The sequence below is a fragment of the Cyrtonyx montezumae genome, unplaced genomic scaffold (genome assembly GCF_038088225.1).
Source record: "Cyrtonyx montezumae isolate F1298 unplaced genomic scaffold, pur_monq_1.0 scaffold_75, whole genome shotgun sequence".
NCBI classification, from domain to species: domain Eukaryota; kingdom Metazoa; phylum Chordata; class Aves; order Galliformes; family Odontophoridae; genus Cyrtonyx; species Cyrtonyx montezumae.
Window position 1 is genome coordinate 1 of NW_027072084.1, and position 23,237 is coordinate 23,237.

A 23,237-nucleotide genomic window follows, 5' to 3' on the forward strand; every position below is an offset into this window, starting at 1 on the left:
GCCATCCCTGTGGCATATGGGGACAGGGAGAGGTGATGTATGGGGACACGGGGTGGGGGGGGGGAGGGGACACCCCAATGATGCCCTGTGACACATGGAGACCAGGAGGGGTAACATATGGGGACGCAGGGACGGTGATCTTTGGGGACACAGAGCGGGGGCACCCCGATGCCATCCTTGCAGCCCACGGGGACACGCAGGAGTGACCTCAGGTGGACAGGGGGAGGTGATACATGGGGGCACAGAGTCGGGGGGGGGTGGGTGGGGGGTGGACGACCCCGCTGCCGTCCCTACGGTGGCAGCAGCGCCGTGTCCCCGCAGGACGGCCGCGTGGGGCCGTGTCGGGGTTGGCCCTCCGGGCGCGGGCGGAGCGTTGGACGCAGTGGGCGCTGCGGGGGGGGATGCGCTCTCTGCCCGAAGCCATCGCTGCGTTCCTGCGGCCCCGCGGTGCTGAGCTGCGGTGCCACGCGGCGCTGCAGCGCATGCGGCGGCGGCACGATGGCACGTGGCAGGTGGGGGACCCCGCGGTTTGGGGGGTGGGGGGGGGGGTCTCCTGGGGTCGTGTGCCGTGGATTTGGGGTTCCCGTTCCGTGGTCTGGGGGTGCTGCGGTCACTGAGTTCTGTGCCCATGGTTTGGGGGACCCTCGTGCCTCTTCTTCATGGGTTGGAGGTCTCCATCCTGCAGTTCGGGGGGGCAGGACCCCCGCTTTCCCTCCCCCATGGGTTGGGGGACCCCCGAGTTCCTCCCCCGCTGTTTTGGGGTCCCTGTTCTTCACTCTGGGGGTCCTAATCCCCCGGGTTGGAATCAGAAGGACCTCCCAGGGTCATATCTCATCCCTCCCCCCCCCGTGTCCTTCCCCGTAATGTGGGGGTCCCCATCCCGCAGTTTTAGGGTGCCGGGCCCTCCAAGTTCCTCCCCCACACTTTGGGGGTCCCCACCCCTCTTTGTGCTGCCGAGACCCCCCCCCCGTTTCCCCCCACAGCTCACTCTGCCCGACGGCACCATCACCGCAGACCACGTCATCAGCGCTTTGCCCGCCGCAGGTGGGGTCGGGGGTGGGGGGGCCCTTTTGGGGCAGCGCTCCCTATCGGTGGGGCGGACACCCCACAACTGCCCCCCCCCCATCCCACCCTGACCCCATTTCCCAGCCCTGGCGCGGGCGCTGCCCCCCGAGGCGCAGCCGTTGGCGCGGGAGCTCTCCCTCATCCCCGCGGTGACGGTGGCGGTGGTGAACCTGCAGTACCGCGGCGTCACGCTGCCCGTCACGGTGAGAACCCCAAACCCCACAGCGACCCCCCCCCCCCAAATCCCAAACCTCACAGCTCACCCCACCGCCCCCCCACCCCACCCCACCCCACAGGGCTTCGGGCACTTGGTGCCGTCCTCCGAGGACGAAGCGCTGTTGGGCATCGTCTACGACTCCGTGGCGTTCCCACAACACGACGGCAGCGGGACCCCGTCCGTGCGGCTCACGGTGGGAGATCCCCCATAGCGGCGTTGTAGGGCCACATCCCCCCCCCCCCAAACTGCTATGGGGTCACGGCGGCATCCCCATGTTGCTGTAGGGTCACCCAGTGTTGTTGTAGGGACCCCTGCGTTATTCCAGGGCCCCCCGTGTAGGGTCTTCCTCCGTGTTCCTACCGGGTCCACCCCCGTGTTATTGTAGGGTGGTCCCATAGGGTCCCCACATGTTGTTGTAGGGTCTCTCCCCGTGTTCCCACAGGGTCCCCCCCATATTATTGTAGGGTCTCCCCACGTTACCGTGGGCTTTCTCCCTATTATTGTAGGGTCTCCCCACGTTACCGTGGGCTTTCTCCCTGTTATTGTAGGGTCTCCCCCCCGCGCAGTGCTGGGGGTCGCTGACGCGGTGCCGCTGTCCCCCACAGGTGATGTTGGGGGGTGCGTGGTTCTCTCGCGCTTTTGGGGACCCCCCCTCGGCCGCCCCCATAGCTGCGGTGGAGCAGCGGGCGCAGCGCGCGGTGCTGGGAACACCTCGGGCTGACGGTGAACCCACAGCGCTGCATCGTCACCGTGCAGGAGGTGGGAGACCACGGGGGGGGGGGGAGGGGGGCACGGGGACCCCCGGGGGGTTCTGGGGACACTGTGTCACCGTCTGCCCCCCCCCCCCTCCCCACTCCCCTCCCCCACACCTCTTCCCGCAGGCATGCATCCCGCAGTACACGTTGGGACACTGGGGAGCGCATGGGTAAGGACGGGGTGGGGGATATGGGGATGGGAAATGGGGATTGGGGTGGGAAACACAGGGATTGGGATGTGGGGATGGGGGCATGGGGACTGGGACATGGGAACTGGGATGGGAATGTGGGGACTGGGATGTGGGGACTGGGATGGGAATGTGGGGACTGGGATGGGAATGTGGGGACTGGGATGTGGGGACTGGGATGGGGACTGGGACATGGGGACTTGGGACGTGGGCACATAGGGACTGGGATGGGATGGGACCATGGAAATGGGGATGTGGGGATGGGACAGAAATACGGGGGCTGGGAAAGGATGGGGATGTGGGGTTGGGGATACGGGGACGGGGATGTGGGGCGGTGATGGGGCTGAGGGGGGCGGTTATGGGATGGCTCTGTCCTGGTGTCCCCGCAGAGCGCATCGGGCGCTTCCTGGAGGAGCAGCGGATGCCCCTGAGCCTCATCGGGGCGTCCTACAGCGGCGTCTCCGTCAACGACTGCATCGCCAGCGCCAAAGCGGCCGTGGGGCGGCTGCTGGGGGGCTGAGCCCCATAGCGTGGTCTCAGAGGGGGGGGGGGGTTTGGGGTTTTTTTGTTGTTGGTTTTGTCCTTTTTTAATCGAAAAAATCCCCCTATGAAAGGTGCAGGGAGCAGCGTGAACCCAATAAATAACTGCACACCCACAGCAGAACCCCAAAGCCCCGAGGGGAAAGGGGGGAGAGGGGGCAGTGGGGCTGGGGGCCCCCTGTGCCCATCAGTGCCATCCTCCTGGGGGGGCTGCCCCACAGCGAACCGCAGTCCCACAGCTCTGCACAGTGCCGATCCCAAAGTCTCTCCAGCAAAGCAACGGCACTTGGGGCAGGGGGGGGCGGGGGGGCTGAGTGGGGGTTGGGGGGAGCACGGACCCTTTTTGGGGCTAAGGGGATCCCCGGGGCCAGCTGTGGTTGTGCGGGAGGGTCCCCACCTCCGTCACAGCACCGTCCCCATCGGGGCCGCGTGGGGTGACCCCCCCGGCAGAAGTTTGGGTAGCGTTCCCCGCCAGCGTGGGGAGCTGCGGGGCCGGACCTTGGGGGTGGGCTAACCCCCCACTAACCCCAACCCGGGCACTTTGCGCAGCATCTCCTCCCGGAAGGGGCTGTTGGGGTCGGGGTAGCCCTGTCCCCGTGGCCCCGGTGCGCGGCGCGCGGCGCGGGGATCGGTGCCGATGTCGGCGGTCAGGTTGGTGTAGAGCGGGTGCAGCTGCTTGGCCAGCAGCACGTAGCTCAGCGAGTTCATCCCGTCCTGAGTCCACATGCGCTGCGTGCGGATCAGCAGGTCGAACCTGAGCAAGGGGGGGGGGGGAAAGGGGAATGTTGGGGGCGGGGGGGGGGGGGAAGAGCCCCACGCCGGCCCCACCGGAGACCCCCGCCCGCTCCCCACACCTGTGCGGGTTCTCCTCGTTGCCTTTGTCGCTCTTGTGCTTCACCATCTTGTAGTGGCCGATGGAGATGGGCGGGCGGGCGATCTTCATCCCGGCCAGGCGTACCCTGTGATGTGTGTCCCCCCCCCCCCCCAGCCCCCAAAGGGTCAGTGCTGCCCCACAGCGGCGCGCGGCGGCGGCCCCACTGCGTCCTACCTGGTGGCGATGTCGTCGTCCTCGCCGCCCCAACCCCAGTATTCGTTGGGGAAACCATTGATCTTCATGTACTGGTCCGGGGTGAGAGCCGAGACCCCCCCGAAGTACTGCGGGTACGGCAGGCTGAGGGGGGGACAGAGAATGGGGGGGGGGCTTAAAGATCATAGGATCATGGGATGGTTGAGTTGGAAGGGTCCTTCAAGATCATGGGATCATGGGATGGTTGAGTTGGAAGGGTCCTTCAAGATCATAGAATCATGGGATGGTTGGGTTGGAAGGGTCCTTCAAGATCACAGACCATGGGTTGATAGGGCAGTTGGGTTGGAAGGGTCTTTCAAGATGACAGAACGATGGGATCATAAAATGGTTGGGTTGGAAGGGTCCTTAAAGACCACAGAACTGTGGGATCATGGGATGGTTGGGTTGGAAGGGTCCTTCAAGACCACAGAAACTGTTGGATCATGGGATGGTTGGGTTGGAAGGGTCCTTCAAGACCACAGAACTGTGGAATTGAGGAATGGTTGGGTCGGGAGTGACCCTAAAGACCACAGAACTAGGAAATGATAGAAATATTGGGTTGGAAGGGACCCTGAAGACCCAGAACATTGGGGTCACGGTTGGGTCGGAAGGGACCTCGAAGGTCGCAGCAGCGCTCACCTGTACCCGAATTTATTCATAGCGATGGAGACATGTTTGGGGTTCCAGGGGTCGCAGGTGTAGAGGTTGTGGTCGTTCTCGGGGATGAGGTCGACGTCGTGCAGGAAGAGGCAGTCCCACTCCTCGTCCTTCAGCGCCTCCTTCACCCCCACGTTCAGCAGCTTGGCACGGTTGAAAGTGCTGTTCCCTGCCTGGGGGGGCACAAACAGGGGGACGTGGGTGACCCTACAATAATATGGGGCGACCCTACAGTAACGCAGGTGGGGGAGGTGACCCTGCAGTAAGTATCATGGGGTGAGCCTATCATAACATGGGGTGGCATGGGGATAACTCTATGACTGCATTGGGTGGTCAACGTTGGGCGACCCTACAATAACATGGGGGGGAAATATGACCCTACAGTAACATGGGGGGGGCAAAATGTGACCCTACAGTTACATGGGACGATCCTACAGTAAGGATGGACATGGGTGACCCTACAATAACACGGGGTGGCGTGGGGATAACGCAACAATAGCGTTGGGTGGTCAACGTTGGGCGACCCTACGATAACATGGAGGGAAATCTGATCCTACGGTAACGTGGGGTGACCCTATAATAATAAGAAGGGACATGAGGTGACCCCACAATAACACAGGTGAGGGAGGTGACCCTACAATAACACGGGGCAGCACGAAGATAACCCTACGACAGCGTAGGGTGCTCAACATTGGGCAGTCAACGTTGGGCAACCCTACAATGACACGGTGGGACAGCCGTGACCCTACAGCAACACGGGGCGACCCTACAATAACACCCAGGTCCCCCTCAGCGCCGAACCGACCCCGGACCCCCAAGGACCCCTACCTGGTGCACCACGTAGATGCCGTAGTGCAGCTGCTGGCGCTGCAGGAAGGGGTGCAGGTAGTAGAGGAGGTGGCCCAGGTGCGTCTCACGGTTGCGGTGTGGGACGATGACGGCGGTGCGGGAGCGCGGCTCGCAGGTCTGGGGTCGGTAGCGCCCGCCCGGCTGCACCGCCGGGTTCTTGGCCTGGATCTGCTCCAGCGTGGGCACGCGGCTGAAGGTCACCGTGAGTGGGCCGACTGTGGGGCGCGGGAGGGCGGAGTGGGGCACAGCGGGAAACGGCAGCCCCCGCTGGGTCGTGGGGGACCAGAACACCCCACAGATAACGGCACCAACTGGGACGTGGGGGTCCCCGGTCACCCCATACCCAATGGGAACCACTGGGTCATGGGGGTCTCAACCACCCCACACCCAGTGGGACCAAGTGGGACACGGGGGTCCCCAATCACCCCAAACCCAACGGCACCAATCGGGCCATGGGGGTCCCCGGTCCCCCCATACCCGTTACCAGCCCACCCGCGATAAGCAGACCCCACTCACCCCACCCCCGACGACAACAAACAGTCCGCACCCCCCCCCCCCCAACGCCCCACCCGCGACCCCGCCCCCCCCACTCACGGAGGAGGGGTGACCTCGCGGGGCAGTAGGGCAACGGCTCGGCGGGGTCGCGCTGCGGGCCGCGTGGCAGCAGCCGGCTGAGGTTGGCGTACACGTCGTGGGTGCGGGAATAATCCACGGCGGGTGGGGAGGAGCGGCCGAAAAGGGCCGTGAGGTTCCGGAACCCCCCCAGAGAAAAATAAGCGACGAAAGCGAACTGGCAGCCCACCAACAGCGCCAGGGAGCACGGCCGCTCCAGCAGCCGCCGCAGCATCGCGGGGTGGGGGTGGGTGCGGCCCCCACGGGTGGGTGCGGCCCCCACGGGTGGGTGCAGACGCTGCCCCCCCCCGCGGTCAGCGCCGGCCGGCGGCCGCCATCTTGGGTGGGGGGGCGTGAGGGGCGGGGCGTGCTCCGGAGTGGGCGGGGCGTAGAGGGCGAGTTGGAACGTGGTAGGCGGGGATTCGAGGAGCGGGGTTTTTGATTGGGCGGTGTTCAGAAGGGGCGGGGCGCACGGGTGTGTTGACATATAGGGGGCGTGGCTTGAAGGGGGCGGGGAGGTTGATTGGGTGGTGCTTGGAGGGGGCGGGGCGTGGTGGGTGGGTTTGTCGATGGTGGGCGGGGCTTAAAGGTGGGGGGGCTGTGGGAGGGGGAGGACGAAGCGGTTTAATTGTGGGGAGTGTGGGGCCAGCAGAGGTGGGGACGGAGTGGGGACTGCGTAGGGACAGCGCGGGGATGACGCGTTAACAGCGTGGGGACGCGGGAGGGGCGTGGCCTCGTAGACACCGCCCACAGTGGGCGTGGCTTCCAGCCCGGAGTGCTCTATGTCCGTGGGGCGGTGGATGCGCGCGGTCCCGGTGGGGTTCTGGGGGTCCCGCTGCTGCTGCCCCGACCCCCTTTGCCCCCCCCAACCCCGCGGTGCTGCTGCTCTTGGCCTCCCACACCATTGCCGACTCCGGTGAGTGCCCCCCCGTTATGCACGCGGGGGTGCCGACGTCGCTGTCCCCAGCCCCATAGATGGTGTCCATCCTCACGGTGTTCGGGGGGGCTGCATGCTCTGCCCCTGCAGCACCCCATCCTGCCCCACAGAATGCCTGGGGTGGGGGGATCGGTGCCCTGGGTACCCCATAGCGGCTCTGAGAGCCCAGCTCTGTGTTCAGGGGGTCCTGACCCGAAGTGCGGACGTCCCATAATTGGTCCTGGGGGTCTCTGTGATCTGGGGGGTCTGTTGCCCCAAAGATCAGGCGCCCCATAGATGGATAGAGGTCCCGGGGTTGCCCACACCCCATAGAGGTTCAGGGGTGGCACCGGGGATTGGATTTTGCCTCGAAGGGGGAACCCAACAAACCCCACAGCGGACAGCGGGCTCCATAAATAGCTTTAAATAATCCCCCATCGCTCGGGGGTGGGTGGGGGGAACACACGGCTTGGGGGGGGGGACCCCGAGGCCGGCCCCAGGGTGACCCCCCCCCCCCAAACTCCTCCCGGGGAGGGGCTGAGGTAGAACCTGGGCGCAAGAAATCACCGGCAGCGCTACGCCCGACGCTGCCGGCGGATCTCCGGGATCTCGGCTTTCCGTTTTTCCCCCTCCGCCGCTTTTCGGGGCACGAAGAAACTGTATCTGATCCGGAGCGGTCGCCGCTCGTCCACCGCCAGCACCTGCAGCACCACGGGCTCCGACAGCGGTCCCCGGCACCGCAGCACCTCGGGGACGGCCGCGGCCCCGCTGTACCGCAGCACCGCTCCGCCCGACAGCGGCACCGTGCGCTCCGACGGCACGAGGACGTATCCGCCGTTGAGCAGAGGGCGGCCCGAGGGGGAGCGGAGCGCCAGGAACGCGTTGTCACCGCGGTCGCCGCTGCCCCCGGTGCTGTGCGCGGAGCCTTGCCGCACCACGAGGTGCGTGGCGCCCGCGGGGATGGTGAGCACGTCGGTGTAGCCGTAGCTGGGGGGAGAAGGGGGAGGGTGGTGGGGTCAGAAAGGGGGATGGGAGGGTGGGTGTGGGGCTGGAAGGGGCAGTAGGGGGATAGAAGGGGGTGTGGGGTGGGATGGGAGGGCGGGGGGAGGGGATAGAGGTTGGGAGAGGGTGGATGTGGGGCTGGAAGGGGCGGTGGAGGGGACAGTGGGGTCGGAAGGGGGAACAGAGGTGGGGATGGGAGGGTTGGGGGGGGATGTGGGGTTGGGAGAGGGTGAGTGTGGTGCTGGGAGGGGACGGTGGGGTCAGAAGGGGGCATGGAGGTGGAGATGGGAGGGGATGTGGGGCTGGGAGGGGACGGTAGGGTCAGGAGAGGTGACAGAGGGGACTTAGGGATGGGAGAGGGTGGACGTGGGGTCAGGAGGAGCAGTGGAGAGGTTGGAAGAGGGGATGGAGAGGATATTCGGTGCAGTGGAGAGAACAAATGGGTCCAGGGATTGCAGACACGGGGTCAGAAGGGGCAGCGGGGGCTTTGTGGGGTCAGGAGGGGCCACAGCTCGGGCCCCGTGCGCTCACCGGGACGCGCGGAAGGAGCCGAGCACTTTGGTGCAGCCGGAGCCGTCGCCGCCGCACTCCATGCATTTATCGAACCTCTTCTGGGATCCGATGACGCGGTCGCAGCCGGTGGGGACGCAGCGGCCCCGCACGCACACCCCGCCGCCCTCGGCAGAGCACGGCGTCCCGTCCGCAACCTACGGCACAGCGCGGCACGGCGTCAGCACCGCGCGGCCCCGCGGGACACCGGGAGCCGAGGGGACGCTGACCCGTGGCTGCAGGACGTGGTAGAGGCCCAGGCTGCGGGATTGGCACGTCAGCTTGCAGCGCTCCTCCTCGGCCACGCCGCTGTACCGCGGCACCCAATCCCCCACGGGCGGCAGCGCCGCGGTGACGGCGCGGTGGTTGAAGGCGGCACACTGCTCCTCCCGGAACGCTGTGGGGTGAGGGGTGCGTTAGGGGCGGCGGTACCCCACGGCCCCGCAGCCCCACGGCCCGGCCCCGCTCACCGCTGCGCCCCGGGCACTCGTTGACGTTGCAGGAGCGGAAGCGGACGCGCTCCCCACGGCAGAAGCGGCCGCCGTTGCGCGGCGTGGGGCGGGAGCACGAGCGCTGCGTGGACGTGACGCCGCCGCCGCAGCTCCGGGAACAGCTGCTCCACGGAGCCCACGGAGCCCACGAACCGTCCACGGGGATCTGGGGGGAAGAACACGGCGTGAACCCAACGCCGGGACCTAACCGCGGGGGAAAGACCGCCCCGTGAGCCCACCAGGATCCAACCATGGAGCAAAACCATGTGATGAACCTACCAGGACCCATCTGTGAGGAAAACCACCCCGTGAACCCACCAGGACCTATCCATGGAATAAAACCGCCCCCTCAACCCAACACCAGGACCGACCCATGGAGCAAAGCCACCTCATGAACCCAAGATGAGGTCTCATCTGTGGGGTAAAACCACCCCATGATCCCACCAGGACCCATCCATGGGGCAAAACTTCGCTATGACCCCACCAGGACCCATCTCCTGACCCCATGGCCCCACCAGGACCCATCCATGGGGCAAAACTCTCCTATGACCCCACCAGGACCCATCCCCTGACCCCATGGCCCCACCAGGACCCATCCATGGGGCAAAACTCTCCTATGACCCCACCAGGACCCAACCCCTGACCCCATGGCCCCACCAGGACCCATCCCCTGACCCCAAGACGAGGACCGACCCACAGCTCTCACCTGGAGCTCCTCCATGGTGCCCATGTCCACGCACTGCCCGCTGGCGCAGACCCGTCCCGGCGCGCACGGCGTGCCGTCAGCCCACGGGAAGTGTTTGCTTTGGCAAACCGCTCTCCCCCCGGCGCGGCCGCTGCACCAGAGCGCGGCACACAGCGGCCTCACGTCCCCGCAGTGCCGCGAGTCGGGGCCGAACGCCAACTGGCACTGCTGATCCGCCGGGTACACCGCGCCCGGCAGTGCCGTCGGCAGCTGCAGCCACGTGGTGGGTTTATCCACGAGGCAGCGACCTATGGGGCACGGCACGGCGCTGAGCGAGGCGGCCCCAAAGCGGGGACGGCCCCGTGAGCCCCACGGACGCGATGCTCGGCCGTACCGTGGCCGTCGTCCAGGAAATCGGTGACGAAACGGGCGCTGCACGGGGACCACATCTCTCCCGGCGGCACCGAACCCATCACCGGTGCCATCACGCGGCGCGAGGACCCCACGGCACCGTTGAGCTCCGCGCAGCGTGGGGAGTCGTCGTGGGGCATGCTGAGCACGTGGCCTGCGGGGGATGGGGGAGCTCAGGGGGCATCACGGAGACCCTTTTGGGGTTGGTTGGGGGCTGGGCGAGGTGGAGGTGTGACTGCGTTGGGAGTGCATAAAGCAGATTTTGGGGTGTGCTTTGGTTTGGGGGCCCTTTGAGGATCGTTTCGGGGTCACTTCGAGGACGGGGCAGTGTGTGCTGCTCACCCTTGGGGTGAGCATCGGCCCCCTGGGGTGTTTGGGGGATATTTTGGTGCTCACCCAATTCGTGCGCGACCGTGAACGCCGACTGCAGCCCATCGTCCTCCACGATGGCACAGCTCCGCTCGGGGTCGCAGGCGGTGCCCACGTCGGCCATACCCAGCGTGTCACACGTGGCCGCCCCACACAGGTCCTGCAGTGGGGCCACAGGGGGTGTCTTGGTGCCCCGGGGTCACCCCGACACCTCGGTGGTCATTGTGGGGTCCCACCCAGCGTCCGACTCTTTGGGATGGGTTTGGGAGATCCTACTGCCACCCAAAGGCCAACGGGCACCCAGGGGTCCCAGCCAGCACCCGAACTCCCTCAGAGGGGTCTTGGGGACCAAAAGCCCTCAGGAACCCCAAGAGCTCCCCAGAATCCCAGGGGCGGCCCGCACACAATCACTTGGGATGGGTTTTAGGGGGACCCAACCGGCACCCAAAGACCCAACCAGCACCTGGCTGCCTTGAGGGGCACGTAGGGGATCCCCTACGCAGTGCCCAGCTCATCAGGATGGGGTTTGGGGGACCCAATGAACACCCAAACACTGTGGTGGGCATCCAAGGATCCAACACAACACCCAACTCATTGAGATGGGGTTTGGGGGATCCTACTGCCGCCCAAAGGCCAACGGGCACCCAAGGATCCAACCCAGTGCCCAACTCATCGGGATGGGGTTTGGGCAACCCAACCAGCACCCAGAAAGCCATGGGGCACACAGAGGCTCCATCCAACCCCACCCATCCCCGTGCCCCCCCACCTGCCGGGTGAAGAGCACGGCGATGTCGAAGTGGAGGGGACTGTCCTCGTCGGGGACGTTGAGGTCCCGCTGCCACCGGCAGAAGTCACGCAGCGTTTGGGCGGCGTTGGAGGTGATGGGCGGCCCCGGGGTGCCGGGTCCCAACACCACGAGCCGCGTCACCCGCAGCTGCACCGCGGCACCCAGGCTGCCGTGCCGGAAGGTCCTGGCAGCGCTCGCCAACACCGTCAGCAGGTACGGCCGCAGCCCCGCGCCGTGGAACCGCGCCATCGCCGCATCGGCCACCACCAGCAGCTCCACGTGGCGCGGCACTGCCGCGAAGCGCTGCGGGGACGGGGGGTTGGGTGCCGGGGTGGTGTCCCCCCCCCCCGTCCCCCAGCGGTGTGCTGCTCCATCCCATCGGCACCCATCCCCGTGCCAGTATCCCCAATCCCCGTGCCAACGTCCCCCATCGCTGCACCGGCCCACCCTGGTGTGTGTGTCCCCCCCCCCGCTGTCACACATCACCACACCGCCGTCCCTTAACCTCCCTGCCCCCCCACAGCAGTGCCCCCCATCGTAGCACAGCCCCAAAGCGGTGCCGTTCCACTCACGCTGATGTCCCCATCACAGTGTCAATGTCTCTCATCCCCCCCCCCATCCCTGGGTGACCCCACAGAAGTGTCCCACCCCATCCTGGTGCCATCCCATCACCGCGCCGGTGTGTCCCGATGTGTCACCCCCACCCCGTCCCCGCTGTACCTTCACTCTCCTCGGGGCCGTATCCCCACCCCGCGGTGGAGGTGCGGTCCCCCCCGGGGCCGTTACGGGACAGTGGGGTCCGGCGGTGGCCCCGACGGCGGCGATCAGCAGCGCCAGGAGCGCCCGGCGCATGGCACAGCCGCCCCGACGTGACACCGCTGCGGCACCGCCCTGCCTTCCCACACCGCCTTATGAACGGCGACGGGAGGGGACACCGCGCTGACCCCCCCTCCCCCCCCATGCCCCCCTTCCTCCTCCCCCGTCCCGGCTCCGAGCGGTTCCAGAACGGCACCGCCCCCCGCGTGGGAACGGGGAACCCCCCGCGATGGGAGCGGCGCCAATTGGGGTGGGGGGGGGGGGGGGGGGGGAAGCTCCTCCCGACCCCTCTGTCCGTTCTCAGCGCATCCACCGCTCCCGGTCCCCTCTTCAAACCCTTTGTCCCATCCTATCCCCTCTATCCCCCCCCCCCCTATTTCTCCAACCCCACTCTGTGCCCCCCATCCCTTAACCCTTCTATCCCCATCGGTTCCCTCCAACTCCACTCCATCCATCCCTGAACCCTCTGTCCCCTCTTCATCCCATCCCCTCCACCCCATCCTGCCCCCTCCTCTGCTCCTCATCCCCTCCATCCCACTCTGACCTCTCTGACCCCACGGAGATCCCTCTTTGAACCCTTCACGCCCCTCCCCCCCCACCCCATCCCCTCCATCCCCACCCCAAATCCCCTCCCCGTGCCCCCATTCCCGTCAGGGCTCCTCGCGCTGTGTCACACCGGTGTCACCTCCCGGCCAGGCAGGACACATCACATCCTGCTTCCTCCCTTCTGGTAACACCGCATCAGACCTCCCACCCTTCCTTCCCCGTCCCCCCCCCGCCCCCCACTCCTCTCGGGGTACCCCCACACCCCCTCCCGGTGCCGTCCCCGCCGTCCCCGGGAGAACAACAGCGTGACAGCACAAAGGGTCCTGGTGGCACCCGGCGCGGCCGCACAAAGGCCCTCTGTGCACCGCCGGCTGTGGGGTGCACCCACCGGGCCCCCCCGGTGCCCACGGACACGGCCCGAGCTCCACGTGGGAAGAGCACACCAGATCCGGCACCGTCAGCATCCCGTGGGGTCCCACGTCCACCGGATCCCGCACTGCCCCGGTTCCACCACCGGGCACCGCCGTCATTGCACAGCCGCTTCCAGCACCCCCAGTCCCGGAACCCTCATCTCCAGTCCCAGTACCCCCAGTTCCACCCCTCCCAATCCATCCCATTCCCAGCACACCCCACTCCCAGCACCTCCCTCGTGTCCACGCACGCACACACACACGCGTGTGCACGGAGATGCGATGCTAACCCCCCCCCCCCCCCACGGGGGCCGCCGTCTGTGCACCATCACCGCGTGGTGACTCAGGCGGTGACGCGGGGGGGTGACGCGTCCCGGGGTCGGTGACGCAGTGTGGGGCCGCGGGGCCGTGGGGTGGGAGAGGGGACACGGACGGAACGTCCCCGCGGAGGGGGGGACCGCGGTGCTGGGAAAGCTCGCTGTGTCCCCGAGTTTTGCTCCCCCCCCACCCCCCACGCACGCACACCCCACGCCCTGACCTCATATTCAGGCCCCCCCCTCCCTGACCCCCAACCTCACCCCATATTCAGCCCCCGCATTCTGATCCCATACACCGAGCCCATTTTCATGACCCCATCCCCAATTCCGCCCCTCTGCCCGGCTCAAAGATGACGGCAACGAAACCCCAGCAGCGATTCCCCGGATGTTTCCCTTATTAAACATGGCGGCAGCACCCACCCTTCTTTTTGCCCATAGTCAACAGGGCGGCGCGGGATGGCTTCGTCTGCCCTTCTCCAACATGGCGCCACGTCCCACGTGCTCCGCGGGGCGGAAGGGGAGGAGCCGCGCCTGCGTAGTGCCAAGGGCAAGATGGCAGCGCTGCGGGCACTGTGGCGGCTGCGGGCACCTCCGGGGCTGCGGGCGGCGGCGGCGCGGATCGGGCCCGGTCCGGTCCGGTGAGAACGGGGAGGAGCAACGGCGGCACCGGGGTGGGGGCTGGGGGATGGGGGCGGGGCCTGGTGGGCAGGGGTCGGGGGCTGGGATGTGGGGTCGGGGCCTGGGCTCTTACCCCCTCCCCTCCCCCACCCCGGCCCCTCAGAGGGGGGCACCAATGGCAGCCCGACGTGGAGTGGGCTCAGCAGTACGCCGGCGCCGTCATGTACCCCAGCAAGGAGACGGAGAAGTGGGTGCCACCGCCCTGGAACGGTGAGGGGGGTTGGGGGGGCGGGGGTTGGGTGCGGTGAGGTTCTGTGGGGGCATCGTTGGGGTGGGGGTGCCCTTAGGAGGGGTGAGGGAGGGGGTGGGAGGTGTGTGGGGGAAGGGGGAGGCCCTCAGGGTGTTCCTGGGGGGGGGTTCTGGTTGTGCCGTGAGGGAGTCTGGGGGTCTGGGGGGGGGTCTGGGGGGCGGCAGTGTCTCTAGGGGACAGTGCAGGAGGAGATATGTGGGGGCAGGGTCTCGGGGGTCAGGGACCCCTGGGGGAATATGGAGGGTTCCCTGAGCTGAGCTGGGGGCCGATGGGTGCCCCTCCTTTGTCCCGGCGCAGACAAGGACCCCCTCGCTCACAAGAAGCTCTCCACCCTGACCATCAATTTCGGGCCCCAGCACCCCGCGGCCCACGGGGTTCTGAGGTTGGTGATGGAGCTGAGCGGGGAAACGGTGAGGAGGTGCGACCCACACATCGGGCTGCTGCACCGGGGCACCGAGAAGCTCATCGAGTACAAGACGTACCTGCAGGTACCCCACGGCCTGTGGGGCTGGGAGTGACCCAGCAGCGGGGGGAGCGGGGACCCCAAAGCTGTTCCCTCCGCCAGGCCCTGCCCTATTTCGACCGCCTGGACTACGTGTCCATGATGTGCAATGAGCAGGCCTATTCCCTGGCCGTGGAGAAGCTGCTCAACATCCGTCCACCTCTCCGGGCTCAGTGGATCCGAGGTGAGGATGATCCCTTAAAAAAAAAAACCCTGCCCCTCTCGAGGGGGAGCTCCTGGTGTGGGTTTGTGGGGTTGGGATCGCAGCTGTCGGGTGGGCAGAGCAGCCCAGAGGTGCAGAAAAGGGAGCTGGGGGGGGGGGGGGAGAGGATTCCTGCCCCACTGCTGGTGCAACGGGGGAGGGCTGGGAGCTGTGTGCCCTCTGTCCTCGCCCCATCCTCATCCTATTATCACCCTATCTGCATTCCCATCCTCATCCTCATCCCTGTCCCCCTCCTCGCCCCACCCCCACCCCGCCGTCCCGCAGTGCTCTTTGCAGAGATAACCCGTCTGCTCAACCACATCATGGCGGTGACCACGCACGCTCTGGACATCGGCGCCATGACACCGTTCTTCTGGATGTTTGAGGAGAGGGAGAAGGTGAAGGGCAGCACGGGCCCGGCTGAAGCTGGGGGGGCTTGGGAGGGGGGGGGGGGGGCTCACGGGGCGCCCCTTTTTTCTCTGCCCCTACAGATGTTTGAGTTCTACGAGCGCGTCTCGGGGGCGCGGATGCACGCGGCGTACATCCGCCCCGGCGGCGTGCACCAGGTGAGGGGACCCCCCCGGGGGGCGTGGGGGTGCGTGGGGCGTCCCCACGTCCCCACACGGACCCCCCTCCCCACGGCCAGGACCTCCCCCTGGGGCTGATGGACGACATCTACGAGTTTGTGAAGAACTTCTCCATCCGCGTGGATGAGGTGGAAGAGGTGAGGGGCTGCGGGGTGGGGACGCCTGGGGGAGGGTCCTCTGTCTCCTGATTTTCCCCCCCCCCCCCTCCTTCCCAGAGGGGTGGGGGTGGGCGTGGGGGGGCTGTGTGCCCCTTTAACCCCTCGCTGCCCACAGATGCTCACCAACAACCGCATCTGGAAGAACCGCACCGTCGACATCGGGGTCATCACCGCGGAGGAGGCGCTCAACTACGGCTTCAGGTGGGGCTGGGAACCCGGGGGTCACGCTGCGGGGTCACGTGGGGGTCAGGATCCGGCCCTGAGAGCTCAGCCCTGGGAGGTGGGGGGGGGTCCTTGGGGTGGGGGGGGTCCCTGGGGTGTGTGGGGTGGAGCAGAGCGTCGGGGCGGTGTCACACAGCGGTGCGGTGGGAGCTCTCTGTCCCCACAGTGGACTCGGGGGTGACGTTGTGGGGTGGGTGCAGGGCTGTGGTCCCCCCCCCTGCTCACCCACCCGTGTCCCCCCCCTCCTCCCCCCACCCAGCGGGGTGATGCTGAGGGGCTCAGGGATCCACTGGGACCTCCGCAAGACGCAGCCCTACGATGTGTACGACCAGGTGGAGTTTGATGTCCCCATCGGCTCCCGGGGCGACTGCTACGACCGGTACGTCCCCCCCCTCGGCCCCCACTCCCACCCCACAGCCCTCCCTGAGCCCCCCGTGCCCCACAGGTACCTGTGCCGCGTGGAGGAGATGCGTCAGTCCCTGCGCATCATCCTTCAGTGCCTCAACAAGATGCCCGAGGGGGAGATCAAAGTGGACGACGCCAAAATCTCTCCTCCGAAGCGCGCGGAGATGAAGGTGGAGCCCCTCCCCCCCTCCCTCCCCCACCGTGTGGGGTCTCAGCTTCGGGGGTCCCCGGTGTCCCCCTGACCGTGCCCTCTCTCCACAGACCTCCATGGAGTCCCTCATCCATCACTTCAAGCTCTACACCGAGGGCTACCAGGTGCCCCCCGGTGCCACCTACACCGCCATCGAGGCCCCCAAGGTGCCCGATCCCGCTCTGTTTGGGGGCTGGGGGGAGGGGGGGCTGGGGGGGGGCTGATCCCACCCCAGCTGGCTCCTGCTCGCTGTGACCCCTCCCAGTGTGCTCAGGGGGCTCCGCTCTCACCTCTGTCCCCGCAGGGTGAGTTCGGTGTCTATCTCGTCTCGGATGGCAGCAGCCGCCCGTACCGCTGCAAGATCAAGGCGCCCGGCTTCGCCCACCTGGTAGGGGCCGTGGGGGGGCCGGGTGGGGGGGGGGGGACACATGGACACCTGCAGGGACGTGGCCGTCACCCTCCCACCCCCACGGGGACGAGCTGCCTCAAACCCCGAGCCACAATCTCCTGCTCGCAGCCCCGGCTGCGTTTCCTTTCTGTGCCGCTCGCTGACCACTTCCTCACTGTCGCGAGCGGAGCGGTGCTGGGGGGGTTTGGGGGGGGCTGGGGGGGGGGGGGGGGTTACACCCTCTGTCACAACACCGCTGTCCCGCTCCGGAAGTGCTCCTTCCTGCCGGATTGATGCGTGGCACCGCGGGCAGCGCTGACGTCGGCGTTCCCTTCCCCCCCCAGGCCGGCTTGGATAGGATGTCTCAGGGCCACATGCTGGCGGACGTGGTGGCCATCATCGGTGCGTTGGCTTTGGGGTGGGGGGGGGTTCCTTATGGGGCGGGGGGAGCTCGGTGTGCTCCTTCCTCACGTGGCCGTGTCCCCGCAGGCACTCAGGACATCGTCTTTGGGGAGGTGGACCGCTGAGGGGACGCTCGGCCCCGACCCCTTCGTCCCTCTGTGCTGTGATCTGAGTCCAATAAAGGCTGAAACGTGTCCGGCGTTCCCCATCCAGGACCTTCCCCTTCCCTTTATCTGAGCTTCTGAGCCCCCACCCCTCCCCCAGGGGGGATCCTCTTCACCTCTCTGGGAGGGGGGGGGCTGTGTGTTTGCCCCCCAACCCACACACACCGTGGGGTTCAGCGCTGTCCGTGCGGTGACGTTGGGGGCTGAGCTGACCAGAGGGGAAGTGGGGGTGGGGGGGCTGTGGGGTGGGGGGGGGGGAAGGCTCTCACCCCGAGCTCTGCCTCCGCTGCCACGTCTGCACCGCACCATGGGCTCCTGGCTGCCGCTGGCCGCCGCTCTGCTGCTCCGGGTGCCGGCAGCGGGTAGGGATGGGGACGTGGGGGGTGGGGGGGGGGCGTTGAGGAGGGGGTGGGATGTGGGGTGGGGTGAGGAGGGGGGGGGTGGGTCCTCGCCGCAGCCCCCCCTTGGGGCTCAGCCCTCCGCATCGGGGACGTCGGTGCCACCGCTGTCCCTGCGGACGTTCGGATGCAGCCAAAGGGTTCTGCTGCCCCCGAGGACCCCCCCCCCCCCCAACCCCCTGCACCCCACTTCCCCCCCCCCCCCCTCCACCCCCAGAGGCGCTGGCAGAGCCGGAGCTGTGCTACGTCCTCGATGGGGTCCTCTTCCTCTACGGCATCGTCCTCACCGTCCTCTACTGTCGCCTCAAGGTGAGCACGGGGACGGAGCTCAACCCCTCCCCACCCCACGCTCCGTTAGGGGCAGCTTCCCAATCCCCCCCGCCCCCCTCCCCCCCCATTTTTTGGGGGGGGCTGATCCCGTCGCTTCCCCGCAGTTCGTGACCCGCAGAGCGCTGCAGCGGACGCCCATGAAGGTGAAGTCCTTCGTCACCATGATGGGGTGGGGGGGGGGGGGGGGGATGATGTTTGGGGGGGGGGGGGACACGCAGTGGGGGCAAACAGTGACCACCCTGAAACTGCACAGTGGCGGAAATGGGGGGGGGGGAAAGGGGGGAGGCAGTGCTTGGATGCGGCCTTTGCTGCAGTGTGGGGGGGGGGGCTGTGGGTGCAGCTGAGGTTGGGTGTTGTCCCCTGTGCCCCCCCCCCCCCCCAATGCCTCATTTTCTCTTTCTCTTTCTCTTCCCTTCCTCCCTGCAGCCAGAAGAAGGCATCTACACTGTGAGTCAGCCCCGGGGGGGGGGGAGGGGGGTGGTGCTGACCCCCCCCAGGGAACTGTTTTTGGTGGAAAAGCCCCACGCTGGGGGGAGATGGAGCGCAATGTGGACAATATGTGACCCCCCCCCCCCCCCCCCCATTTTTTTCCACAGGGGCTCAGCACTGAGCACCAGGAGACGTACGAAATGCTGCAGCACAAATCCTGACCCCCCCCCCCACACACTCCCTGCCCCCCAACTGCTGCTTTGGGGGCTAAAATGCAGAATTGGAGCTTTTCCCATCCAAATAATCGGGGTTTTCAGCTCCAAATGGGGGGGGGGGTGGTGCCCGGTGCCCCCCCCCACACACAAACACTCTGCTTCTGTCCCAGTGCTCCCAGTAAAGCAGCACTATGAGGGAACTGGGCAGCGTCACTTCAGTGTGGGGGGGGGGGGACAGTGTTGTTCTCAGCCTCAACAGCCCCAAAATGTCACTTTTAGGGGGGGGGGTTAAAGCCCCGCCCCCCTCCCCCCATCCCCCACGGTGCTTTTGGGGTCGTCCCTCTCATTTCCCCCCCCCCCCACGCACACACCCCGGTTTTGCAGTGGGGTGAGTTGTGAGCACGGGAGGGGATTTAAGGCCGAAAACAAACGACGTTTGGGACAACCGCCCGTTTATTCGCCCCCCCCCCCCACGCCACGCGCAGGGGACGTTCTCGTAGCTGTCGCTCGGGACACGCCGCAACCCACGGGGGTGGGGGGCACCGCGGGGAGGGGGCAGCGCCGCGTAGGTGACGGGGGGGTCCTGGGGGGTCGGCGACGCACCTGGAGGAGAACACCCCCACCCCCCCACGCTGCGTTTGGGGCCGTGGGGCGTGGGGACGGATCGCGCGGGGCTCCTCCTTCCCCCCCCCCCCCCCCCCTCACCCCTTTGCTGCTCCGCGACGGTGACGGTGGAGTACAGCACGTCCTCGGTGCTCGGCGGCGCTGCCCACGGACGAACGCGGTCACTTCGTTGCCACGGCGGTGTCCCCCGTGGGGAGCGCCGTGTCCCCCGTGGGAGCACAATATCTCCCGTGGGAGCGCGGTGCCCCCGAGGTTCCCACTCACCGTTGCTGTACGTGGGCTCCGTGGGCTCCGTGCTGAGGACGTGCAGAGCCGTGGGGTCCCTGCGGGGACAGAGGCGCCGTGGGGTGAGGGACGGAGCCGCGGGACGTGGGGTCACCTTCCGGGCATCACCTCACCGCTGCTGGCTCCTGGCGGCCGCTGCGAACGGAGTGGGGAGCGCTCCGTGAGCGGTCCCGTGGGGTCGGCCCCGTGGGCCCCCGTTTTGCGTGGGGCACCGCGCGTCGCTCACCCGCGTGACGCCGTCGCCGCCTCCAGAAGTGCCATCCCAGCGCGGCGGTGACGGCCAACAGCACCGGGACGGCCGCTCCGAGCCCCACGGGCAGCGCTGGGGGGGCGGGGGGGGAGGTAAATGGGGCGGGGAGGGGAGGGGCGGTGTGGGTCAGCCCCACAGGGAGAGCCCCGTGGGCGCGTCCCCGCTGCCCTCACCTCGCGGCCACCGCCGTCCCCGCGGTGTCACCGTGAGCAGCAGCGTGGGGCTGCGCGCGCTGAAGACGCGCTGCGGGTTGAGACGGTTGGCGGCCACGCAGCGGTACGACCCGCCGTGCTCCGGCCGCAGCGGCCCCAGCTCCCACGCGGGACCCGTGCGCGTCTCCCTCCCGTCGCGCAGCCACGCGAAGGACACCGGCGCCGTTCCCACGCGCGCGGAGCAGCGCAGCGTCAGCGCTTCGCCCGCCGTCCCCGACAGCTCCGCTCCCACCGCCGCCGCCCCCTCCGCGGTGATGGTGACGTCGCCCACGGGCGCTGCGTGGACGCGGAGAGTTCAGCGGAGCGGCGGCGGCGGCCGCGTGGCGGTGCGACGGAGCCGCGCTCACCCACGACCGTGACGCGCAGCCGTGGGCTCTCGGCCGCGCTGTCGCCGTTGGTGGCCGCGCAGTGGTAGCGGTCGCCGTCCCCGAGCTGCGCCGTCGCGATCTCGTAGCGTGGCCCCGCGCCCACGGGGTGTGGGCGGTGCTGACGGTGCCACGAGAACCGCAGCGGCCCCGAACCCTCCGCCACCGCGCAGCTCAGCACCACGCGCTCACCCTCCGCCACCTGAGCCCCGGGGGGGTGGGACTGCACCGACACCCCCGACACCGGCACCCCTGGAGGGGGATATGGGTTCAGGAAGGGCGGGTGGGGTGGGGTGCGGTGGGGTGGGATAGGATCAATGGGATGGGATGGGATCAATGGGATGGGATCAATGGGATGGGATGGGATGGGATGGGATGGGATCAATGGGATGGGATGGGATGGGATGGGATAGGATGGGATCAATGGGATGGGATGGGATGGGATGGGATGGGATGGGATGGGATGGGATCAATGGGATGGGATGGGATGGGATGGGATAGGATGGGATCAATGGGATGGGATGGGATGGGATGGGATGGGATGGGATGGGATGGGATGGGGTGGGATGGGATGGGATGGGGTGGGATGGGATGGGATGGGATGGGATGGGATGGGATCAATGGGATGGGATGGGATAGGATGGGATAGGATGGGATCAATGGGATGGGATGGGATGGGATGGGGTGGGATGGGATGGGATGGGATGGGATGGGATGGGGTGGGATGGGATGGGATGGGATGGGATGGGATGGGATGGGATGGGGTGGGGTGGGGTGGGATGGGATGGGATGGGATCAATGGGATGGGATGGGATGGGATCAATGGGATGGGATCAATGGGATGGGATCAATGGGATGGGATGGGATGGGATGGGATGGGATGGGATCAATGGGATGGGATGGGATGGGATGTGGGGGCTGAGGGGGTGATGAGAGAACTGTAAATCAAAGCCTGGGGAGCAGATGGGGAACCTGGGAGCGGATGGAGGGACCCAGATTGGGACGGGGAGACCACGGAGGCCTGGGGGGCCCGAGCCCCCCCCCCCCCCACCGTGTCCGCTCCCTGCCCCACTGCCCTCTCACTTCTCACGGTGATGATGTGTGGGGCGCTGCGTTTCCACACGCTGCCCTCCTCCGTCTGCACGTGGCAGCTGTAGGATCCCGAGTGGGACAGCAGCAGCGCCGGCACCCGGTGCTGGGGGGACGATTGGGGCCCCCCCACCAGCAGCCCGTCCCGGTAGAAGAAGTACTGCAGGGCGATGTGGGGCCGCCTCGCGTTGTGTCGGGTGGCACAGAGCAGGGTCAGGGCGCTGCCCTCGGGGCGCTCCCGGGGACCCCCCACGCTCAGCTCCGGCACCGAGAAGAGCTCTGGGAAGGAACCGAGCGGGGTCGGTGACAGCTGCGGGGACCCCGGCCCCATGCCGACCCCATGCCGACCCCATGCCGACCCCATGCCGACCCCAGCCCGGGCTCACCTTGCACCACGAGCTCGCTTGGGGAGGAGTCCTTTTGTCCCGCAAAGACGATGTGCACGTAGCCCGAGCAGCGGTAGCGGCCGCTGTGCTGCAGCTTCGCGGGGGACAGCAGCACTTCGTCCCCACGGACCCCCCGCAGCTGCGCCCCATTGCGGAAGAACTTCACCCCACTGAGCTTTGTGTCCTCCCAGGCTCTGCAGCGCAGGGACAGCTCGTCCCCCTCCAGCACCGCCTGCGCCGGCACCTGCAGCAGCAGCCAATCTGCGGGAGAGAGCAGCGCAGCAACGCACACCCAGCGCGTCCTGCTGAGCGCAGCCGTGCACCCCCCCCACCCCGTCCCGAGCACCCATGGGTGCCCGCAGCCGCCCCTCACCGTTGGATGCGCTCACGTTAACGGCGGGGCTGAGCTCGGAGCCGCGGTTCCGGCACTGGAATCTGTATGTCCGAGTGTCCCTCAGGGTCACCCGGAGATGGTTGGACGCGGTGTCCTCCCAGGGCCACCCGTTATTGTACCACGCGGTGGGGACGCTCCCGTCGGGGTCCCCGCAGCTCAGCTGCACGCTCTGCCCCCTGAACAGCGGGGTCCAGGGGGGGGCCATCGTCAGCTGGGGGGGCTGGGAGCCTGCGGGGGGGGACATGAGGACGGCAGCGTGCCGGGGACACCGGGAGCTGAGGGACACCGGGTTCAGGGTCTCACCAGCGAGGCCGAGGAGCTGGGCTGGAGGAGAGAAGGGGACAGGGACGTGGGAGCCGCTGTCACCACGGCATCCCTGCCCCCACTACTGCCACACACACCCACGGGATGAGCTGTGGGGACCTTCCCCGTGACAGCCACGGGGTCCCAGGGGACAGCACTGCGTCACAGCCGCTCACATCTGGCCACCCCCGGGGATGTGCACGGTGCTGGGACACCTCTGCCCGCCCCATAGTGCCGTTCCCACTGTCACCTCACCCCCGTGTTCCACCCTCACGGCCCCACACCCACGTCCCCCCATCCCCATCCCTGCAGCGCTCCTCCCCGTGTCCCCATCCCCACGGCTCTGTCCCCACAGCACCCACCATCCCAATACCCGGTGGGGATGTGAGACATGTGGCCACAGGGACGTGGGGACAGAGGAACACGGACCCCCCCTCCCGCGGCACAACGGCCCCACCCCGTGCTCACCCCACAGCAGCAGCACCGTGCTCCTCACCGTCCCCATGCGTTCACACTGAGGATGGAGGTGAGAGCGGTGAGAGCGGTGACAGCAGCAGCTCA

The 23,237-nt window shown here is 67.6% G+C and overlaps 6 protein-coding genes across 6 annotated transcripts; 3 read left to right on the forward strand and 3 right to left on the reverse strand.

Annotated features, from left to right (window-relative positions):
- Positions 1-309: 309 nt before the first annotated feature.
- On the forward strand, positions 310-2,757 carry PPOX (protoporphyrinogen oxidase). Its single transcript, XM_065751540.1, is given in 9 exon segments — positions 310-512; positions 984-1,044; positions 1,150-1,268; positions 1,362-1,475; positions 1,888-1,986; positions 1,988-2,041; positions 2,164-2,196; positions 2,198-2,207; positions 2,615-2,757. Coding segments are annotated over 9 exon segments (732 nt in total). The 5' UTR covers positions 310-401; the 3' UTR covers positions 2,746-2,757.
- A 159-nt stretch (positions 2,758-2,916) lies between these two features.
- B4GALT3 (beta-1,4-galactosyltransferase 3) lies at positions 2,917-6,195 on the reverse strand. Its single transcript, XM_065751519.1, is given in 7 exon segments — positions 2,917-3,282; positions 3,285-3,519; positions 3,620-3,724; positions 3,814-3,936; positions 4,471-4,661; positions 5,317-5,552; positions 5,932-6,195. Coding segments are annotated over 7 exon segments (1,311 nt in total). The 5' UTR covers positions 6,185-6,195; the 3' UTR covers positions 2,917-3,114.
- Positions 6,196-7,396: 1,201 nt separating this feature from the next.
- Positions 7,397-12,194, reverse strand: ADAMTS4 (ADAM metallopeptidase with thrombospondin type 1 motif 4). The gene is made up of 9 exons (XM_065751528.1): positions 11,880-12,194; positions 11,139-11,462; positions 10,400-10,532; positions 9,987-10,157; positions 9,614-9,900; positions 8,887-9,073; positions 8,647-8,813; positions 8,399-8,574; positions 7,397-7,852 (listed from the first exon to the last, which is right to left on the reverse strand). The coding sequence occupies exons 1-9, from the start codon at positions 12,009-12,011 to the stop codon at positions 7,441-7,443; spliced, it is 1,989 nt and encodes a 662-aa protein (XP_065607600.1). The 5' UTR covers positions 12,012-12,194; the 3' UTR covers positions 7,397-7,440.
- A 1,578-nt stretch (positions 12,195-13,772) lies between these two features.
- Positions 13,773-17,420, forward strand: NDUFS2 (NADH:ubiquinone oxidoreductase core subunit S2). Its single transcript, XM_065751517.1, has 14 exons — positions 13,773-13,886; positions 14,030-14,136; positions 14,474-14,664; positions 14,742-14,862; positions 15,166-15,278; positions 15,372-15,446; positions 15,527-15,604; positions 15,741-15,826; positions 16,107-16,226; positions 16,293-16,422; positions 16,514-16,609; positions 16,747-16,830; positions 17,175-17,232; positions 17,320-17,420. Exons 1-14 carry the CDS (start codon positions 13,801-13,803, stop codon positions 17,355-17,357), a joined length of 1,383 nt encoding a protein of 460 aa, XP_065607589.1. The 5' UTR covers positions 13,773-13,800; the 3' UTR covers positions 17,358-17,420.
- A 244-nt stretch (positions 17,421-17,664) lies between these two features.
- Positions 17,665-18,785, forward strand: FCER1G (Fc epsilon receptor Ig). Its single transcript, XM_065751543.1, has 5 exons — positions 17,665-17,758; positions 18,012-18,103; positions 18,229-18,267; positions 18,551-18,571; positions 18,721-18,785. The coding sequence occupies exons 1-5, from the start codon at positions 17,704-17,706 to the stop codon at positions 18,772-18,774; spliced, it is 261 nt and encodes an 86-aa protein (XP_065607615.1). The 5' UTR covers positions 17,665-17,703; the 3' UTR covers positions 18,775-18,785.
- A 996-nt stretch (positions 18,786-19,781) lies between these two features.
- Positions 19,782-23,181, reverse strand: LOC136058262 (Fc receptor-like protein 3). The gene is made up of 7 exons (XM_065751585.1): positions 23,145-23,181; positions 22,353-22,697; positions 21,980-22,240; positions 21,588-21,872; positions 20,487-20,756; positions 20,101-20,415; positions 19,782-19,999 (listed from the first exon to the last, which is right to left on the reverse strand). Exons 1-7 carry the CDS (start codon positions 23,179-23,181, stop codon positions 19,782-19,784), a joined length of 1,731 nt encoding a protein of 576 aa, XP_065607657.1.
- Between the last annotated feature and the right edge of the window lie 56 nt (positions 23,182-23,237).

What these genes read in the sequence shown, in the direction of transcription:
- FCER1G (XM_065751543.1), top strand. Translation starts at nt 17,704, where the DNA reads ATGGGCTCCTGGCTGCCGCTGGCCGCCGCTCTGCTGCTCCGGGTGCCG. An exon ending in GCTCCGGGTGCCGGCAGCGG is followed by an intron (nt 17,759 to 18,011) that starts GTAGGGATGGGG and finishes CTCCACCCCCAG; the next exon opens with AGGCGCTGGCAGAGCCGGAG. An exon ending in TCCTCTACTGTCGCCTCAAG is followed by an intron (nt 18,104 to 18,228) that starts GTGAGCACGGGG and finishes GCTTCCCCGCAG; the next exon opens with TTCGTGACCCGCAGAGCGCT.
- LOC136058262 (XM_065751585.1), bottom strand. Translation starts at nt 23,181, where the DNA reads ATGGGGACGGTGAGGAGCACGGTGCTGCTGCTGTGGG. An exon ending in TAACGTGAGCGCATCCAACG is followed by an intron (nt 22,241 to 22,352) that starts GTGAGGGGCGGC and finishes TCTCTCCCGCAG; the next exon opens with ATTGGCTGCTGCTGCAGGTG. An exon ending in GCTGCGCGTCACGGTCGTGG is followed by an intron (nt 20,416 to 20,486) that starts GTGAGCGCGGCT and finishes GCGTCCACGCAG; the next exon opens with CGCCCGTGGGCGACGTCACC.
- NDUFS2 (XM_065751517.1), top strand. Translation starts at nt 13,801, where the DNA reads ATGGCAGCGCTGCGGGCACTGTGGCGGCTGCGGGCACCTCCGGGGCTG. An exon ending in ATCGGGCCCGGTCCGGTCCG is followed by an intron (nt 13,887 to 14,029) that starts GTGAGAACGGGG and finishes CCGGCCCCTCAG; the next exon opens with AGGGGGGCACCAATGGCAGC. An exon ending in CCGGGCTCAGTGGATCCGAG is followed by an intron (nt 14,863 to 15,165) that starts GTGAGGATGATC and finishes GCCGTCCCGCAG; the next exon opens with TGCTCTTTGCAGAGATAACC.
- ADAMTS4 (XM_065751528.1), bottom strand. Translation starts at nt 12,011, where the DNA reads ATGCGCCGGGCGCTCCTGGCGCTGCTGATCGCCGCCGTCGGGGCCACC. An exon ending in GCACCATGGAGGAGCTCCAG is followed by an intron (nt 9,074 to 9,613) that starts GTGAGAGCTGTG and finishes TCTTCCCCCCAG; the next exon opens with ATCCCCGTGGACGGTTCGTG. An exon ending in GGCTCCTTCCGCGCGTCCCG is followed by an intron (nt 7,853 to 8,398) that starts GTGAGCGCACGG and finishes TTCTCCCCCCAG; the next exon opens with CTACGGCTACACCGACGTGC.